This window comes from Leptidea sinapis, chromosome 20, assembly GCF_905404315.1.
Source record: "Leptidea sinapis chromosome 20, ilLepSina1.1, whole genome shotgun sequence".
NCBI lineage: Eukaryota > Metazoa > Arthropoda > Insecta > Lepidoptera > Pieridae > Leptidea > Leptidea sinapis.
Genome location: NC_066284.1, coordinates 7,557,014 through 7,578,937, shown reverse-complemented (window position 1 = coordinate 7,578,937; position 21,924 = coordinate 7,557,014). Strand labels below are relative to the sequence as shown.

General features: G+C 34.1%; 1 protein-coding gene across 1 annotated transcript; it reads left to right on the top strand.

The window, feature by feature from the left end:
• The first annotated feature begins 536 nt into the window (after positions 1-536).
• Positions 537-21,638, top strand: LOC126970176 (uncharacterized). Its single transcript, XM_050815956.1, has 7 exons — positions 537-736; positions 6,793-7,007; positions 7,481-7,616; positions 16,488-16,621; positions 18,813-19,003; positions 19,423-19,568; positions 20,999-21,638. Exons 1-7 carry the CDS (start codon positions 679-681, stop codon positions 21,067-21,069), a joined length of 951 nt encoding a protein of 316 aa, XP_050671913.1. The 5' UTR covers positions 537-678; the 3' UTR covers positions 21,070-21,638.
• The last annotated feature ends 286 nt before the right edge of the window (positions 21,639-21,924 follow it).

The following is a 21,924-nucleotide window of genomic DNA, read 5'->3' as shown; positions in this document are numbered from 1 at the left end:
ACCCTCAAGAAGCCACAACATGAAAGTTTTATCAAGACCCTCACCAATTGCTCCGGTTCTGTCCTCGCCCGCCACGTATTTATATTATATCCTTTCGGTTTTCGAATTACAAGCTTTAAAAAGTCGCCTATGCTGTAATGTTTCCTCAGATCATCATCATATCCAGTTACTCACCCCGATGTATGCTTGCCTCCTCTTCAATAAATAAAACCTTGTTCGGAACTATAACTAGCCCCAAAACCTTTACATTTCACACAATATACTATTTAAATATCTCTAAAACAATGCTCAGTTTTGCATAATCAATTTGCAAGTGCTGAATCTACAAAACATTATATTTTATAACCTATAATATGTTCCTAAATAAGGTTATAACGATTATTACAAGTGTTACAACGAAAATTCTTTCCGTACTACGTGTTGCTACGGCGTATCTCCCAATATTGCTACATATTATGGCATCTGCTACGAGAAGTAGGTTTTAAACTCCAAAGTAGACGCCAGTCATACTTGAGCACTCGTGGGGTGAACGCGTGAATACCGTTCGGTAAAACTGTCTTCTAAAACTCGATGTTTCAAAAAGTGAAAAATTAAATATTAATAATTCGTGATACCTTTATTCGCATGTGTAGTGTATTAATAAGTAACGAATTGGTGAACCTAATTATTATTGTGTAAATGTTGAAGATGAAAAGGATTTGTCACCTCATATTTCGGTTGCTGTTTCTTCTTGATGGTTAGTACTATTAAATTGACAATTATCTACATGAATAATAACGGCATGGAATGAATACTTAACTTGTTTTTCAAGAATATAATAATTAATAAATTTTAATTAATAATCGTTTTCAAAAAAGGGTTGGATGCAAAACTGACATAAAACCTAAAATAGTTCAAAACAATATTTAACAGAATTTGTTTCTATTCGTTTGTAATATAAAATACACTTTTACTCACATAATACAAAATTTCTTTTATTTATTTGGCCTGTTTTACTTAATTTAGAGCTTTCCGTCCTTAAAATCAAATAAACTTTTTTTAATTAAGCTTAACCTAAGCCCTTTGGAATTGTCACTATAAATATTTGTTTTAAATTAATAAATATAATATGATAGTAGTTCGAAAAAATGTTGAAGAGCTCGTGAGAAGATCATACAAGAAACTCAACGGCCACTCTTTTTAACCGACTTCAAAAAAGGAGGAGGTTCTCAATTCGTCGGTATTTTTTTATGTTTGTTAACTCAGAACTTTCGACTGCGAGAACCGATTTTGATACTTTCTTTTTATTTTACACTAGCTGACCCGGCCAACGTTGTTTTGCCATATAAAGTATAATTCACGCGATAGTTTTATAAGTAATAAAATATTGCCTATATTATAGCCTGTACATCATTTTGTTCTATTGTCAATAGTTTTTGCAGCGCACGCAAAAATAGGTTTTCGATTTTACACCTTGTGTTACAAAATAGCAATTTTATTACGGATCCTTAATTTTGAAAAAACACATCCTTATAAAAAAAACATAGCCTTCCTCGATAAATGGACTACCCAACACTGAAAGAATCATTCAAATCGGACCAGTAGTACCAGAGATTAGCGCGTTCAAACAAACAAACAAACAAACAAACAAACACTGCAGCTTTATAATATTAGTATAGATAGTATAGATAATCGCGAGACATTCTGTTTGCCACAAAGCAGAACCAAACTTGATCATAGTCCGCTATATAGAATGCAATTTTGCGCAAATTATTACAGAGATGCTATAGATATCTTCTGTGACAATATACCCAAAATAAAAAATAAATTAAGTTCATAGATAAGTTAGCAAGTAAGTAATCTGTTAATCTTTTTTTTTTATTCTTGTTATTGGCTGTTAGAATAAGTCCTGTTTTTATCAAGCTTGTTTGTTAAGCGTGTTTTGTTGCGCTGTAGTTATTGTATCACTTAATCACGCATGCCACGTACACATCGAGTAGACTCAATTGATAAATGGTATTTTTGTATATTTTATTACTTTGCAATCCATACAATTGTAGTCAGTTTTGTGGACTAAATAAAAAAAAAAGAAAAAGCTGGTGCTTCCCTTGTCCCATTGCAATTTGGTCCAAATCTGAGTGGCATCCATGAGAAAACCATAAAAGTCTTAAATTTTGCTATACGTATGTGCGCCTAAAATGGACAAATAACTCAATATTGTGCCAACCGATTTGCATTATTCTTTTTTATTGGAAATGATATATTTCAAACGTAGTTTGGTGAGAGTTTGGTTAGGTTCTGATTGTGGGATCCATGACAAAGTAACGGATCACTTCAATTCTTAGGAGCAAATCAACGATTCTCAGCCGAATCTGTTTTATGCTATCTGGATATTTGAGTCACCTACCGTAACGTTGTCATGGTCAAGTAATTCACTTCAAGTCTTATTCGAATAGCGATCTGTGCCAGAATTTTTGTCTGTAATCAAATTGCAATGTTTACGTTCATTGCAAATTCTTGTAGGTATACACATATTTAGACAAATTATTAGTGTACTTCAGATTCACTAAAAATCAAAATATAAAAAAAATATCAAAAACCAACTGACTTAAAAAAAACTATTGCAAAACAATAGATCAATGCACTTAAAAATAAAATATTGCGTCTTTCTGCCCAATCTAATCATTCGAAATTATTAAACTAATTCTAGTCACTATTATTGTTATTTTTGGAGTCGGTGTAGCCAAGGTAGGTTTGTATATACATAGTTATGGATGGGATAAGTTTTTTGTTTTTTTTTTCAATCAAATAGAACATGTTACAGTGGCTAACAATACGCGTAACAAGTTAGTTTGCACGGTGCTGCATCCAATAAATGAATCGTGTTAAAATAATAACAAATAGTTCATAAAAAGGAATAAAAAATAAACTTTATAAATATAAATTATCGTATATTATTATATATGGATGTTTGTTTCTGAGTCATGGATGTTTAAATGTATTTATGTATGTTTATATGTATGTTATATGAATTTATGTATGTTTATGTAAGTATATTGTATTAAATATATCATTGTCTTGTAACCCATAACACAGGCTATATATGCTTAACTTGGGGCAAGATAATTTGTGTAAAAAGTGTGTCAATATTATTATTATTATTATTATTATTATTATTATATTGGATGCCTCAACCTTTACAGCTACAATTAATTGTTTGTGTAAAGATGCTTCGTGAATATGATGGTCGTGATTACTGTCACACTTACTAATTGCATCCAACAAATACAGTTATTTATTAACTATAACAGGTCGACCTGCCCTACAAGCAGCACCCGTTCACGAGTTGACGCTTACAGAAAACTATTTATGTTAGGTGCTACATTGGAACTTACAAAAACATTTTTCATTTCTCATACTCGGAAAGTAATGTTGTTTTGATCTGATTATTGGGTGGAAAATGATGCAGGGAATGCATACAGACGGAAAAACTCATACAAATTACTTCCCACCTAAGGGCCGGAATGAACTTTGAAAATAGAACTGTTGTGGAGAGTTTTATGTGAAAACAAACTAATTGTATAGTTTAGATAAACAACTACTTTTATCTTCCTCATATTCGAAATGAAAAGTAAAGTGCTTAACACGGGTAAAATAATCAATTCCTACTCGGACTATAGCCGCCCTTGCTGCGCTCGGGCGTCTAAATACCTCGGGAATTTATTTTTTCGATCCTAGGTTAACAATCTACTATTCAATGGTTTGAAAAAGTGCATAGAACTCAACGAAAATAGCAATGTATCCTTCACTCTTATATATATATCTTCACTCGTTCAGGCAACTCCCGTTTTACAAATAACTTTGCTATTTTTTCTTAAATCTGTCCATACTTTCAATAATTTTTTTTTCCGGAATACATTTTTATATCACTACAGAAACTTTAGCAAAACTCTTGCAGGGCTTAATAAAACATTGTACTTTTATTTAATATTGTTTGTGAATTCGAAACAAGTTTCCAAGTTTTAAACCCAGGACCATGTAAGTTTTAATTAATTAATTTTAATTAATTAAGTAAGTTTTAAGTAATTAAGGGTTTTGTATAAATGGGGTAAATGGCGCAATGGGTTTACATTTAATTATAGACATGAATTTGAAGTTTTGTGATTAATTATAATATTGAAATGTAAAGAAGATAAGAATACTCAAAAATTATTTTTAATGCTGAATTTCAGTTGCAGAGATAATTAGTGTATCTCAACAAAAATAATGATTTCAATTATTTAATTATTTTTATCAATCTGTGACACATGATACAACGCTATTCGTTTATCTTTCGGCACTTCTTCTCTGTGTAAACTTGTAAACTTTCACAAAGCATCACTACTTTTACCAGTAGGAGGCTCCTTTGCACAGGATGCCGGCTAGATTAAGGTACCACAACGGCGCCTATTTCTGCCGTGAAGCAGTAATGTGTAAGCATTAGTGTGTTTCGATATGAAGGGCGCGGTAGCTAGTGAAATTACAAGGCAATTGAGACTAAATCTTGTCTCAAGGTTACTAGTGCAATTGTAGTGCCGCTCAGAATTTTTGGGTTGTTCAAGAATCCTGAGCAGCACTGCATTGCAATGGGCAAGGCGTATCAATTACCATCGGCTGAACGTCCTGCTCGTCTCGTCCCTTATTTTTCAATATTCAATTCAAACCTGATAAATCAAAAATGGTTCACTTTTGCATATGCATATGGGGGTTAAAATTATCGCAAATAGTCACTCCTTTCACCTCCTAACGGAAGAAAGAACGGAATACAATACGAATTACCAAATAACCCTGTATAATACCGGCTCCAATAGTGTCGTCTTTGTACGATAAATGGACGTAAAGTTTATTTGTGAAGCCTATTTACGATGCCATTGTAACTAATCATAAATGGTGAATAACAGCTTGTAAAAATTTGATCTCGATGAAAATTTTAAAGGCATTACAACGTTCTGATTTTTCGATAACACTAGCACCATATTTACATGCAAAAATATCATTTTGTGACAAAAACGTTATAAACTAAAATGAAAGGGTTCTAATCAAAATGTTACCATCGATTTAGTTTGGTGAGAGGTGAAAGTAGGCATCGTAACTTCTTTTCAAAAGGATTGCTTAAAGACGTTTGTGTGGTAAAGGTCAATTCAATTCTGTGATATGGCGTGTGGCTGCACCAGTCGGGCGCAAATTATTTCGCAAATGTCGAGTGGAATTGGAGAGACACGTTATGAATGAAAATTTTGTATGAATTTATTTTGGATAATTTATAAGTGGCAGGTTTTTTGAGCAGTTTAGTGCAGTTTCTAGCCTGGACAATATTATACAAAATACACTCTACATTACATATTTACAGCTTAATATTATTATATTTCACATATTTACATAAAAAATTACATTATGGACTAAACACAGACGTTAACAAACATTCAACTTTCGGTGGAAGAACGTCATAAAGGGGATGAAGAAGTTTAGGACAGGAAAATACTATATGAGATACAGTACCGTCGTCCAAGCCACATTCACACAAGGAGTGATCTCTAACTCTGATCTTGTGCAGGTGGAATGACCAAGACGTAAGCGACATGTGGTAAAGGTCTTTTAGCAATTCACTATAACATAAATGACATTCTTAATGATACCACAGACCGCCGTCAGACTTTTCAAATAATAAATATTACTGTCACGAAATTTTATAAAAAATGAAGCCTGCTGTGTTACTGGCGCCCGTTCTACTCAGATCTGATGCAAATTTCGGAATGGTCGGTAGTTTTTTGGGTTCTATAAGTGACTTCAAATTCTGAATTGAATTAAAAATATTTGAGTTCGAATAGCACTTATAAGTATATATTATTTTTGTTTTATATTTATTTGTCCCTGTGATATGGGCGGGGTTGAATTAATAATAATATTATTAGGGATTTTTTTTAAAGTTTACCACTTTCAGGTATATGAGTGAACCTTGTAATGCAACTTATACTTAATATAAAATAAAAATTGAAAAACATCATAGATTCCATCATCAGATTAGTTTGATTTAAAGAATGGATAAACATCCTAAAACGCGCTATAAATATTCGTTTATTATTATAATGGTTCTAAAAATTGTGCCTCCAGCAAACGGATTAGCATTGCTCACTCTAAACATACGTTTCTCTTAAATTTCATTTTGTGCTCTCTATATATCTCTTTGCATGTAAAGAATGTATAGAAATACGTCAGTACATCCAAATTGTCGGAGGGTCTTCCAATCACCGAGAACGTATTGCGTTTTATAAAAAAAGGCTTTCGGTTTGATGATACTAAACTTTGAGGCGGCCGGGGTATATCTAAACTAAGGTGAATTAGGCCCCATATCCTATGACAAGAACGCGGACTCAACTTTCAAATAGTTTTTTGAAACCATAGGGAGACATTTGCCACAGTGACTGCGACCATGACCGCGACCAAGCCCGTCCCGCTGCTGATCTGCGAAGACCTGCCGAACTCTACACACCACTTCTGGGTCCCGAGGGAGAAGCGCGGATGCCCTCCTAGCGCCCAACCCTTCGATAAAGGGGTCAGGTTCACACCGAGGGATCCCCTGGTTCGGTTATTCGCTGGTCTCAAAGTCGTGATTAGAGGATTGCCTCTCGTCCTTCTTAAAGTTAGTTGAAAACTATATCAATCCAATGCTCTTGACTGTTGACTTCGATGTCGACTGTCAATAGCTAAGATGAACAAACTAAATTAATACTTTATTTTGACACAATATATTTCAAACAGGATATTTTGTTTCAGGAGGTGTGTGGTCCCTCCGTAACCTTGTGATCTCTGTACCTCGCGCGGTGCTATCAGGAGAGGGACAGTCGGCAGTTCTGAGATGTTCGTACGACTTAGAGGGCGCCGCGCTGTACTCAATACGATGGTACCGCGCCGAGACAGAGTTCTACAGATACGTGCCCAGGGAACTGCCTCCTACTATGGTGTTTCCCTTACCCGGAGCTAGCGTTGATGTAAGTATTTGATAATACCATGTTTATGTAAAAATTCAATGAATGTTTTTATTTAATAATGATTTCGTTGATTTTTAAACCCTTTTGTAAGCTATGCCATGTGCTGCTCCGAGGCATAAAACGAAAAGGAAAGTCCCATGCTCAAGAGTGTCGTAAGATGCGACTCAAGGCATTTGCACTGGATGCCAGCTAGATTATGGGTACCTTAACGGCGCGTTTTTCTGCCGTGAAGCAGTAATGTGTAAGCGTTCTTGTGTTTCGGTCTGAAGGGTGCCGAAGCTAGTGAAATCACTGGGCAAATGAGACTTAACATCTTATGTCTGAAAGTGACGAGCGCAATTGTAGTGCCGTTCAGGATCCTTGAAAAACCCACAAATTGTAATGGGCAGGGCGTATCAATTACCATAACCTGAACGTTACTAACGTACTACTCGACTCATTCGTTTTTATCCTAAAAGAAATGCTCTTTTTAGTTGGCACAATCAGACCATCACCAAGTGAGGATCGTCAATTTGAACAGACATCTCAGCGGCGACTATCAATGCGAGGTATCTGCCGACGCTCCGCTCTTCCACACAGACATACGCTCAGCTCCGCTCACTATTGTTGGTTAGTAAAATTATTAAGTTTTTTTGTAACAATAGACACGACATGTCTAATATTGTTAATATTATCTTGCTTATGAAGTTTGGACTGAAGTATTTAGTGTTTTGTCCCTCCTTTCCTTTCCGACTGCTCGTCACCATGACATGGGTCACCGGTCAATCACAATTTACATATTATCTGCTTTAATAATAATATACCTGCGACATACACCTAGTCTTGCCATGAATACTGAAACAAAGAAAAAAAATCTATTACAAATAACATCTATTCCTTTTACATTGTGTAAGTTTAATACATAAATATAAAACAATTTAAAATATAAAAAGCTTATTCGAAGTGGTCTCCATTGGCTGTAATACAGTCCCTTAAACGATGGTGTGGGGGCAACATATTGTTCAATCAACAAAGATCAAGTATATATAGAGAAATATAAGTTTCTTTCATTTTATAGATAGTCTTGTCCCTATGAAAACGCTTACAATATTCAGATTGCTCGTTTACGTGACCAGAAGAATAAAGTAGAAATTCTATTTGTTAAGCGCATTGCAGAATTATATTAATCTGAAATGTGAATATGATAAACTGACACGTAAGTACTCAGGAAGCCTGGTCGGGATTATCGTGTAGTAACTCATTAAAACGGCACGCATATCAATATGGTTGTATGAGTCTCATTCACGAACATAATACCATTTAAATTGAGGCTTGCATTAATTCCGTTTTAATTCAGCTTGTATTCTGAACAGGAATTATATTTTATAAATTTCTAATAACTTTACATTGTCTTGCCATAAGTATTTATGAAACAAAGAATACTGCAATACAGTCCTTTATACGTTGAGGCCGGTTATCAATAGAAGCACGCGCCCTTTCCTTGGGAAAATTCTTCACTGCCAATCGTACGGATTGTTTTAAGGTCTCCTAATTATCATGGCGCTTAGAGCAAGCCGTACTTTCTACAATTGAATATAAAATCAAAATCCAGCGGACTAAGATCGGGACAAGACGACGGCGACAAATACTGCGTAGACCGAGCTTTATAACCCGGCGCCGAGTCTTGCTGAAAGTTTGTTAAGGGGTTTCACTACCTTCTCCGGATTGGTAACTTGATACACTTGTGCCGATGTTGTGATACTTTTTTCAAAAAAGTATGACTCAGTCACTCCGTCATAGCTCATAAATACCCCACCAAACCATCACTGAAGTCGGATAGTGCCCACGTTGCAGTCTGTCGACTAATTGGGAAGCTTCGGTCATTTTGTTTGTTTAAATAGTGCGCAATTGTAATCTTTTTCTCATCCGTAAACAAAATTTTTCTGTGAACTTCCCTCTGCGTTCCGCTTAATTAGTTGTTTCGATTTTACCACCCTATTATTTTTTAAATTGTCAGTTAAGAAATGACCAGTGCTCCAACAAGATACCGCAGGCGTAGTCGCGAATTGCGGCAACTAATACTACGCCCAAGTAGGGCATACTCGAGCCAGTCTCAAACAATGTGTGACGTTGACGAGCCACATGTTCTGTTAAGCTAATAATTGAAACTAAAATGCCGGGTTGCGTAGTATAACTTTATAAAAAGAATACTACAAGAAATAAGAAAGACACTGGGATCATATATATTTTGTATTTTATTAATTTCCAATGACGTTCTATACATATGGACATATCATTCGCAGTCTGATAACGTAACGGCAAAAGTGTGCTTAAAGACAATGTAAGCACACTTTTCTCCTTAGTCGTGTGTCAATCAACAAGCCTAAGTGTGCTATAAAAAGTGCTTAAATAATACATTAACGACTCAAAAAACAGATGGTGTGACATCATCGGTAAGATTATTTTATTTATATAAGATTGATATGCAAAAAGCGGAAGTAATATAATAAAACTAAATATTTTTTCATTAAATATGGTACAACATTATTGGCAAGTCCCCAGACAAGACCCGGTTGTTAGAATGGCACAGATGAAAGGACACAGTCAAAAATGAAAACAATAGAGTCGCCCTTTTTACCGACTTAAAAAAAGGAGGAGTTTCTTAATTCGTCGGTATGTTTTTTATGTTTGTTACCGGAGAACTTTCGACTGTGTTAACCGATTTTCATAATTCTTTTTTAACCGACTTCAAAAAGAAGGTGGTTCTCAATTCGTCGGTATGTTTTTTTATGTTTGCTACCTCAGAAATTTGGACTGGGTGAAATGATTTTGATATGTCTTTTTATTTGAAAGCTGGTGCTACCAGTGTGGTCCCATAGTAATTTGGTCCAGATCTGGCAATGGCAACCATGAGAAAAACATAAGTCTTAAATTTGCTATAAGTTTGTGCGCAACAAAATTACGAATAACTCAATATCGCGCCAGCCGATTCCAATAATTCTTTTTTTATTGGAAATGATATTATACTTCAAATGTAAATTGGTGATAGTTTGGTTAGGTTCTGTCAGTGGGATCTATAACAAAGTAACGGAAGTCTTCAATGCTTAGGAGCAAATTAACGATACTAGGCCGAATCTTTTTTATTCTATCCGGATATTTGAGTCACCTACCGTAACGTCGTTATGGTCAAGTAATTGTCGTAGTCGAATATGATGATGATCAATGGAACTCCTTAACGACTTACAGTTAGGGTGCGATCTGTGGTAGAATTTCTGTCTGCAATAAAATTGTAATGCGTTTACGTTCATTGCTGCATTGCAATATTTTGTAGCAAGAGAGAGATGTGAAGAAATTTACAAACCAAATAAGCATATTTATATATCACCACTAAAGGATTAAGGTTTTCGGGTTTAACGACATTTAAAATTTGACAAAAGCTGTCATACAAATATATATTGATATCCGCTTACACTACATATACCAAAAAGATATCCTGAAAAAGAATATCTAAGTCTAATAGACAAATTTCATTTAATTCAAGAAAATAACATTTAAATAACCAGTTTAACTAATTATTTTATGTGAGTAAAAATATTATATTTTAGTATAAGTTTCTCTCATTAAAGGTTAACTTATCTAATTAAATCCAAATCTCTTTAGAACGTAAAGAAGTAACAAGCTGTATAAACACAAGCCAATAAATAAACATACAAACTTTCCCCTTTATAATATGAGTGTGATATTTGATTGAAAACGTAAAAAACCTCCGACTAAACAGATCTTAATCGGAAAATAGGGACAGACTGACGAACGTTAAACTTATAGCAACCCTCTTTTTCTTCTGCGTTCAAAAAAATACCTAACTGCTACTCCACTGATGTTACTGTCCAAATCGGGTTCTAAATTCAAAATACGCATCTGAAACTGAAATAGTGTTTACATTGCTGCCTATTGACCAATAAAATTTTAAAGAACTGGAGTAAACGCAGAAATGTATAGACATAGCAGTCGAAGGTTATTATGGTGTCATTTGTGGCATGTGCCATATTTCGGCTTTGATTTTGTATGAGGTGCATTGTCTATATGTATAGAACGTCATTGTTAATTGCAATGAAAAATAACACGAAGCGTATGTTACAAAATTTGAAAGATGCCATTGAGTGTCAAGATGCCACGCACACCAGCACCTAATAGATGCCGTAATAAAAAAGCTATTGTTCTTAGGTAGTGCGGTATCTTGTTGGAGCGCACCGGAGACCAATCCTTAATCTCTAACTCTATAATATTTTAAACTGCGATACAATACAAAACGATACATACAATAAGGTAACTCCAATTCAACTAGCTCCAGTAATAAAGGTACTTATATTGTACTATATATAATAGTAAATCAAATCAAATCAAAATCAGTTTATTCACGTAGGTCACGGAAATGACACATATGAATGTCAAAAATAAAATCTTATTGAATCTACTGCTACTTCGTAAAGGGTTGAGCTAATGAGAAGAGGTAGCAAGAAACTCATTGCTAATCTTTTATATCAAGATTTATATTTAAATCGATTTACAAATCATTTCAATTACAATATAATATGTAAAATGATGCAACAAACACACTCAAACTTCAAATAGTTGTTGTCTTGTCACGAGTAAGTCAAAAAAGTAAATGTAAATTAATACAATAGTTATTGAGTACAGTAGCTGCATCAACCACATACACTATAAATAAATAAAGGTATTCTGTGGGCATTTTATAAGCGATTATAATACAAATTATTTAAGTTTTCTTTAGTGTTAATTCCGCCAATATTTGTCTTTAAAACAATTCGACACGTGTTTCGCCTCTACACGAGGCATCCTCAGGACGTGTTGTCTCGCCAAAATCTGGCACGAGACTGAATCAAATGAGCCGGAAGCCGCTCTTTTATACCCTCGCCCCATGAAATGACGCGCTGTGATTGGTCGGCTGTTGTGACGTATTACCCCCGGAAGAGACACGTAACAAAGGTGATGGGACTAAATTTGTTTGTTCATTCAGCAATGTAAACATATTGTTATTTTTGTGTTTTATTATTTCTAATTGCTCTAACACATTTAAGCGAAATCCTTTTTCACATGTATGCAAAATATTAAAATTATTATTGTTTCCGAGTGAGTGAAGCGATTATAAATAAATAAACATGTATATATCCATACATACATATACACACAATAACTTTTTAGAATCTGAAACCGAGTCTGCGGCAACAGGATCATCCTGCCACCATTTTATGCCAGTATTTTTTCTATATTATTATGATTGCTATTTAAGTTGTCTCTATTCTAGTATTTCATAAAAATAATGTTTATTTTATATAACTGAATGTTAAAATGTATTCTCATTTCGTACACTATATTACAAATACAAATATTATTATCCTTATCCCCTTGAGACTGAAAGTTAATTATAAAATAGTATTGCTGTTAAAAGAGTTCGCTCCAGCTGAGCTGAATATAGTTCTCGTTCCAAATTACTAAGCTTGCCTCTTCAAGCACAATTCACTGTTACGGAAAGAGTATTTTGCTCAAAACTAAAGCAATATATATCCAGCTGACTTTGTTTTAAAAGCATATTAGACAACTTTAATAACAGAATAAGTTGAAGTTTTAATCATAAAATATGAACTTCAAGTATGTAGATTATGAAATTTTTAACATTTTTGTGACATGAATTTGTGTTGATAACTAACATTTTAGTAATTATATGTTACATAACTGTGTAATTTATTTCAATAAATTAGTGCAAACAAAATATTATTATCTAGGTAAACTATTAATTAGTATATTATAGTATTTTCCCATCTCTAGTTCTGTATTTGACCTGGGAGGGTATCTTGCGCTGTTTCTTCTCTCTCAGAGCGCCATTTGTTTCCGAAGCGGTAGTAGTATCTAGTATATTAGAAATGACATCAAAAAGAATTCTAAAACAATCAATTTTGAGAAAATAAATGCCTTTTATTCCTTTACTAGCTGATCCGACAGATGCTGTCTTGTCGGAATAATGTAGTCCAAAGCCATCGGAAATGTGTAATCAACGTTAATGAGTTAAATGATCTTACAATATTATGAATGAATACACTGATAATAATTAATATCGTATTTGTGAAATATTTTTACTTATAACCACTTTATAATTGGCAATTTTTTAGGTATTAAAATGTTTATAGTATGCTATCCTTAAGAGATAGACATATGCCATAATGGACTTTTTTGTAGACGAACATGAGATTCACAACTCCACCATACATTATTTTGTTATATCATAAAGGGCTTTGACACCGTTTTCGATGAAAGTTAGCAAACGGATTATTTTTTTGCGACACCTCCAACAAATATCGTTAATGTATTCAAATATGTGTACAAAAACTTTACAAATTATATTATCAAACCTTCCTCGAGATCCATGGTATCCATTGGTGGAAACAACATTAAAATCGGTGTAGTCGTTTTTGAGTTTATCGCGAGCAGACAGACAGACAGACAAATTCAAATTCAAATATTTTTATTTAAAATAGGATGATCATCACTTATTGAAAGTCAAAAACTACCACCCATTCCAAAATGAATACCTCAGACCTGAGAAGAACGGGCGCAACAAATTCAGCGGGATTTTTTTTCATCGAAAAAATATGTTTACAAAGTAATATTGTACAATTAAACTTATTATTCAATAGCCTGAGGGCGGTCACTCCATTCCCAATCTGTCGTATCATTAAGAAAGTCATTTATGTTATAGTAACCTTTACCACACAAACGTTTTTAGCAATTATTTTGAATAACGTAAAACTTTTGTTTTGAACATTTTCTGGGATCTGTTTGTAAAAGCATATACATCGCCCACAAAAGACTTACTAGCTCGACTTAGCCGAGTAGTAGGCATTATAAGTTTATGTCTGTACCTGGTGTTAACATTATGGTTATGACATTTTCTAGCAAATTCACTGAACATACATTACATTATCAAGAATATATTGAGAAGCAACAGTCAAAATGTAAATTTCTTTGAATTTTGCTCTCAATGATTCTTTAGGACCTAGGTTATAAATAGCGCGAATAGCCCTCTTCTGCAGCACAAATATTGTATTAATATCGGCTACGTTGCCCTATAGCAATATACCATAGGACATAATACTATGGAAATAACTAAAGTATAATAGTCGCGCCGTATCTATGTCAGTTAATTATCTAATATTTTTAACCGCGTATGCTGCAGAACTAAGTCTGTTCGCCAATCCTTTAATATGGGGGCCCCATTGTAATTTGGAATCTAGAGTTATGCCAAGAAATATAGCAGATTCCACCGGTTCTATCACCTCTCCGTTTAACAAAACTCTTGCATCTACATTTTTGACTTTTGTTACGGTACGTTTTATTTTTCTTGCTATTTAACAATAGGTTATAAGCGCTAAACCAGTACACGATGTCAGATAGAATATCGTTCACTTCGTCATACGTAGCTTGGTTTATTTTCACTTTGAAACAGTGTCACAATGTGACGCTTTGAAAGTAAAGTGTCGTCCCCAAATAACCACTACCTTATGTTTTTCTCTATAAGACTAAGAAGATCATTTATATAAATAAGGAAGAGGAACGGTCCAAGAATAAACCCTTGTCGTATATCCCCATACTGAGAAGAGTCTCAGGAGATCTCCTGCAATTCATGTCGACCTTCTGAATTCTTTTGTTTAGATATAAAGTCAGAAGATCAAGAGCAGTTCCTTTTATGCCATAGTGATATACTTTCCTTACCAGCGTTGAATGTTGAACACAATCAAAAGCCTTAGATAAATCACAGAAGATGAAAAATATTCTTGATTAGCTCAACACCTGCATCCGTTGTTGAAAGTCCCATACTAAAGCCAAATTGTTTGAAATGAAGTAACCTGAGAGAGTTAAAGTAAGTAAGCATTTTGCTTCAAATTGTTTTTCAAATATGTGCTTGTGATAGAAACTGGAATATCAGAAAAAAATTCTCAAAAGCAGAAGCAACTTCCTGCTGAGATTGAATTATAGTATTGTTTATTAATAGATTGTATTCAATGTTGCGGTCTTTCACTCATCCAGATTCACAGTTAATCACATTCCAATTCATATTTATTTTATTCGGTGCATTTTTAATTATTTTTCTGATATGCATAGACTTTGCAATTTTTTTCCAATTGGTCATATATTGTTTACAATTTTTGTATATTTTGAAAGAAAGAAAGAATTTTTTTTATTTTGAAACGTATAAGTAGTTTTGTACAAAGACATAACATTAAAAATAAATATAAACTTAAGATTGATAAATAATCAAAAAACAAAAAGAATGAAACATTTCTATTATATACGATTCAAAAAAATGGTCCCAACTCAGCATGTTGCTGGTTTGAAAACCAGCGCTGGTCTTCCGTTGGGCCATTTTGTGACGTCACGAAAAATATTTTGATATAAAATAAAAGAAAAACTTTTTACTGGTAGGAAACTGAAAGTAACGTGGTACAAAAACTAAATCTTATAAACTTACATAAGGTTACCTAATTTAAAATAAATTTCTTAAGTGTTTCGATCTGATTATAACTAACGATGGGCAATTTTCTTTCGAGTGCTGTATGTATTTGCTATTTGTGAGTGATTGTGTATATTTTAGTGTACCGTTTTTGTCAAATTATGTTCAAACGTCTCGGAACCAGTCTTGAGCTGTGTCACAATGGGTTCCGCTGAAAACCATCGCTGTAGCCCCTGCTTGCAGTATATGAGGGACCCGTTCTCGCATCACTCGTTCAACTACTATTTTTTTTATTAGTTTTCACTAAAATTACATTGAAAGCACTAATTTAATTTTTTTTAATAAGCGTTTTTGGTGTGTAAAATTTTATTTGTTCTTCTGTTTTTGTGTTATTATGCAAATACTATGTAAAATTTTGTTATTGCTTGTTTGATATGAAATAACAACGTTATGTCTAATCAATCAATAATTTAGAAAATCGTATGTTCTTTAAGAAACATGGTGAACTTTTTAAACCAGCAAAGGACTATTTCATATTAGGATTAAGAGATTCAAATCGCCTTTTCATGCCAAACTGTAGAACAGCGCTTCATCAAAATAACGCAAATGTTATGTGTATTAGGGTCTTTAACCACCTTCCAAAGAATATTAGAGAGATGCCTAAAATAATATTGCATAAAAAATTATGGTTAATAGATAAATGCTTCTATAGTTTAAAAGAATTCTTTAGCCAAAAATAATATGATTTATAAGTCATTATTTGAGAGTGGTACCTACACACTAATGTTTACTTTAAATTATATAATTGAATTATAGCTCTGTGATGTGTATTAATAACGTACAAATATAATAAATGTGATATTGATAATCAGATATTTGTATGCCGATTGAAAAACGAATGCTGTATATCTACCAATTGTTACCACGATTCATACAAATTAATAAATACCATTTCAAAAAAATGTTCCTCACAGACCCGCCATTCCGTGCGCCGCGAGTGTCAGTATCCCAGCGGAACTACGTCAGAGGTGACGTCATACAAGCCAACTGTTCCGTCGACGAGGCCTACCCAGCACCCAATATTACCTGGATAGTGGACGATCAGAAAGTATGTATGTACTGAAGTTTATACAAATTATTAAATTTGAAAACATAATTTATGAACGATGCAGGACTCGAATCAGCGACCTCTCACGTTCCGTACGAACGCTGCACAACCTTAGAGTTGGACAACACATACAAGATTTTTCAACGATACGTCACTCGAACGGTTAACTCAGTGGAAGAGCGCTCGCACGGATCGCGAGAGGTCGCGGGTTCGTGTCGTGCATCGTTCATAAATTTTGTTTTCAAATTTAATTTGTGTAATTAATCCTAGAAGTGAGGGTTATCACTTTAAAAAGAAATAATAAATTGGTTCTGCTAATGTTAATATTTTTATTGAACGACGACAATGAGCGTTCGTATCACCTGATCTTAAGTGATCACTGGTTCCCACATTCTCCTGCCGGCAGAATCGCTTTGAACTTTGAAGGAGCCCGTCACCATAAGATCATAGGTTTAGGTTGAAAGAGTTTATTTCTCAAAAAGAACAAATGTTCACTTACATGAGAACAATAATTCTAAATAAATATAAAAGGAAACATAATTTTTAAAGTTAGTTTTAAAGTTAGTTAAACTTTAAACAGTAATAAATTCCCAATTACGCTTTGTTCTAAGATAACAAGCTTATGTGTTTGACAGTGCTTTTTTAATTTAGCTTTAAATTTTGGATAAGATTTTTCCTTAAATATATCTTTCGGCAAGTCATTATATAGTAGGGCTCCCTCTGTATAGTTTTCGTACCATAATTTGTCCTAGCTTTAGTTAATAATTGTAGTTAATGTTTCTTTCGGGTGCCATGTTTATGTGATTTTGTCTGAAATTGATTTATGTATGTACGGAATGTAAGAGTATTTTCCTAACGAGTATGCATACTTTGTATTTGTATAACTGACATAAAGATCAGTTTTCTTATATAGTTCTCTAGTCGGGAAGTGATAATCTAGTTGGAACAAAACAGCAGAAGTAATACTTTGCTAAACTTTTAGGTATTTATTTATTTAAAGACTCTTTCACCTAACTCCTGCCGCCAAATTCCACCATCGCACGACACGCCACAAATTAAAATATTATCCCCACCATCTGGATGTGTGGCGGTCCTCCACAGTGCAATTTTCAAGGAGCTTTCTTCCACATACTACAAAGCTGTGTAATAAGCTTCCTTGTGCACTGTTTCCGGGACGATATGACATGGGTGCCTTCAAAAAATGCGTGTGCATCTTCCTTAAAGGCCAGCAACGCTCCTGTGATACCTCTGGTGTTGCAAGGGAATATGGGCGGCGGTGTTCATTTAACACTAGGTGACCCGTACACTCGTTTGTCCTCCTTTTCCATAAAAAAGGACAGACTTAAAAAAGTGAACACAATTTACACCATAACTTATAGACCAATGCGTTAGACTCAAACTTATACAGGCAGGCTTAAAAAAGGCTGATCATTACAACTGCCAGTCCAATTAGACCGTAGCCTGTGCTAGGGCTGTCCAAATATCCTTGGCCCGATTGTATAAAATTTTATTAAAGTTTTGTTATACGATTTTAATTTCATAAATTACTATCAGCTAGTAGCCCTAGCCCGCGACTTTGTCCACGTAGATAAAGGGTTTTTAGAAATAATAGGCAAGTAAGGAATTCCAGTTCCGGTTCCCGTTTTCGCTCCCGTTCCCAATATATTATATGAATCTTATTTCGAGGAAGATTGCTATAGCAAACTAAACCTACTATTGATATAGTTATAGCTCATCGACGTGAATTTCAGTTTTTCACAAATCCCGCGGCTAATATGTAGCCTATGTCCTTTCCCAAGCTCTATTCTATCGCTGTAGAAAATTTCATCAAAATCGATTCAGTAGCTCCGGCGTAAAAGCGTAACAAATGAACTTACATTCACATTTATGATATTAGTAGGGATGTACCTAATTAAATTTAATTTGTCACTAATTCATTTACCAACCTATATTAAAGTTTCTCTAACTCACATTAAAAAATAAATTAAAGTGTGCACGTGCACACTCCAAAACTTCTTAAAGACTTTTACAATTATTATTATTTATTAAGTATAAATTATTTAAAGAACTTGGTAAATTTTGCTCTGACTAATGGTACATATCCGAGCATGACAAATCATTATCATTCAATACCCACAAAATCTCTTCTTCAAAAAATTCTGTGTAAAATAAATATGTGTTATTGATCTAGATAGCGGAGTCAGTGTCCTGGCACACTTCTGAGCTGGACTTCAGGGAGCGAGGAGCGTTCAGTCAGTTGCAGCTCTCAGTTCTGGAATCTGAGCGATACCAACTTGGACGAAGCTACACTCACGATCATTCGGAGATGATTTACCAGCAAAATTATATTATCAGTAAAGAACATTCCAGGCAAGATGTTAGGTGAGATACATTGTATTTAGAAATGAATTGATTTTTTGGTGGCGGCAAGCAAAAATTTTATTTTTATGAAAATAAGGGACGAGACTCAGGATTCTTAAAGAACCCAAAAATTCTGAGCGGCACCACAATTGCGCTCGTCACCTTGAGACGTAAGATGTTAAGTCTCATTTGCCCCGTAATTTCACTAGCTACGGCGCCCTTCAGACCGAAACACAGTAATGTTCACACATTTCTGCTTCACGGCAGAAATAGGCACCTTTGGGGTACCCATAATCTAGCCGGCATCCTGTGCGGAACGGATAATACTGGTATATTATATAATATAAGTTTTATTAAGATATGATGTCTCTCTCGGTAAATATTTACCAATAAAGTGCTACTGACATATTGTAATTTACAAGTGATGTGTGTACCCGTAGCTACATGATGACCCCACCAGAAAGTGGTCACTTTACTCTCGGATGTATTGCCACTATACACGACATCTACGCTCGACGGAGTGAGGTGCTCGTGATCAGGGAGGATGCTCCACGGCCTGCCTCCGTCACTGGAGAGGAATCTGCAGGTATTGTGTGTAGTATTCATGGTAAGGCTAAAATTCCGTAACTCCATGTCAGCTATCATCTATATTTGCGTGATTTATAATTAAATCAATAAGAATAAGTAACTAGTTTAACTTAAGCCATGCACAAGCATGCACATGCATATCCTGAAAAAACCATAAAAACGTATTTTCTTTGATTAACGCGAGTGTTACACATATAAATAAAACACTTTTTTAAGGATTAAAATAAGGATTATTTTAGCTAACCCGACGTTTCGAGACCTTTTCAGATTACGTTTTCAGTGGGCCATACCCTGAAATCGAATGTAAAAATACAGCTACAATTACACGCTTTTTAATCCTTTAAATAGTGTGTTATTTAAACCATAAAAGCATTGCATCCTATTAAATATGCGTACAACTAGCACATAGACGAGATAATTTAGTAAACAGCTGATAACGCGCGTGCCTACGCGGCACGGGGTTGGGTTGGGCGGAGTCATGCGAACTGTACAGCTGCAATAGAGATATTACTTTACATCATAGCATAGGCACCGAATTCATTCATATATTCGCACAAAAAGCAGTAAGCGCATGATTTTATTACAGAAAATTTGAATAGCAAAAGAAGTTTATATATTTAACTTATACATATTATGTAATTTCATTGCTGAAACTTTCAATTAAAAGTATTTATTAGTGAAATTGTTTTTACTATGTTTTAAAAAATAGATTTACTGTGTAATATTAATAGAGTAGAATTCTTTGGTGTTTTCCCATAGAATTGTACTCCGATTATGTACTTGTTATGATCTATTTATACACGCTTTTTATTAACTTTACCTTTAGCTATGTTTCTTTGTAACCGCCGATTTTAACCAACTTTAAACAGACAGATTTCGTTCAAACTTCGTAGATTTTATTTATTAATTTGATAAAATTATTTCTGTTTTCAATTTGAAAATAAGATTTTTGTTATTTTATATAACTTTTATCTATCGTCTAAAAAGCAGGAATTGATGTTAATTTTAAATTTCTGCTCTATTGTTAAGTGCGGTTTTCAATAAAAACCTTGTTTTAATGTTTTTTTGTCAGTAGGCGCCTTATGAAAAAATGATGAGAGTGAAATTTTATGCGATGCGTGCGCATCACTGTAACTCAAAAATATCAGGTTGAAGTTGGTTTCTAAAATTTTCTGACATCTGCGTCATTCGTCTTTCTTTTTTGGTTTCTTCGTCCATTATTAGGACAAAGGATCAAGCCCATACAGCCGTATTCATTATTTAATAATTATTTGTCAAAGCCATCTTTGCATGATTTTCGCTTCGTTAGGCCAAAGAAGTATAACTTCTCACGTGCATACATAAGTACACACGCACACTTTTTTAACTACTATTTATTACATTCCTGTATGTCACATTTGAGCTTAATATTACTATCAACATTTCCAGGTACAGTGCGAACCTACAACGTTGTTCAGACGTCAGTATTCACCGTAGCAGCAATGATCTTCTCGTTATGACCAGCACACGATACAATTATATTGTAAACTTAAGTGTTGTGATTTTTAATTAATTACTATAAATACGGTGTTTTTACATGTTTTTTTTTTGCGCCCAGACAAGGGGAAAGGGCTACCTTCGGGATAACGACGGGAGGGAGGTGGTGAATACTAATGCATTCCGACGCAGCCTAAGTCTGCGTTGGTTATGTGGGTATATTACTCATGTAAAACCTAAGTGGCTACCCACTAAACACCACCTGAGGTTGGCTTAGGGCAAGTGCCCTCTAATCCTTCATGGAAGGCGACCTTCTCTTGGGGAGAGAGGCGCAAACGGCACTCCCTATGGAGTATCCGCTGGGATATAGCACAGAAGGTGGTGGAAAAATTGAATTGGGACTAGTGACAACAGAAATATGATCTATTACATGGTGCCAAATAGTTGTTTTTATTTGTTCAAAGCGAGCTTATGCCAGCTAAATTAAATGTAGGTTAATAATTTAAAATATTTTTAATAAACATCTAATAATTATTTACGTGTAATGTTGTTAATAATAATTAATGTGCAATTATAATAGTAACTTAATGAATGTTAGCCAAATAAGTATACAAGATATATTATTGTGAATATGTAAATAAAATGGTTACACAGCTTGTTGTATTGTTTAATTAATAATTAATTATGTCGTAGTAAGCAAAGTAATATGAGTAAGTCTAGAGTACTGACATATCATAACAAATAAATCAAGAAATTTATCTATCCATTAAATCCTCTATTCAAGATTCTGAACCAGTTACTGATTACTGCAAACATTAAAAAGCCAGTCCTAGTAACCATTACATCATCCAAACGAGTGTTGTAATGTTGTACTGAAT

Excerpts from the sequence above, each read along its gene's own strand:
- LOC126970176 (XM_050815956.1), top strand. The coding sequence starts at position 679 with ATGTTGAAGATGAAAAGGATTTGTCACCTCATATTTCGGTTGCTGTTT. Across the intron at positions 737-6,792 it reads GTTGCTGTTTCTTCTTGATG|GAGGTGTGTGGTCCCTCCGT; the intron begins GTTAGTACTATT and ends ATTTTGTTTCAG. Across the intron at positions 19,569-20,998 it reads CACTGGAGAGGAATCTGCAG|GTACAGTGCGAACCTACAAC; the intron begins GTATTGTGTGTA and ends CAACATTTCCAG.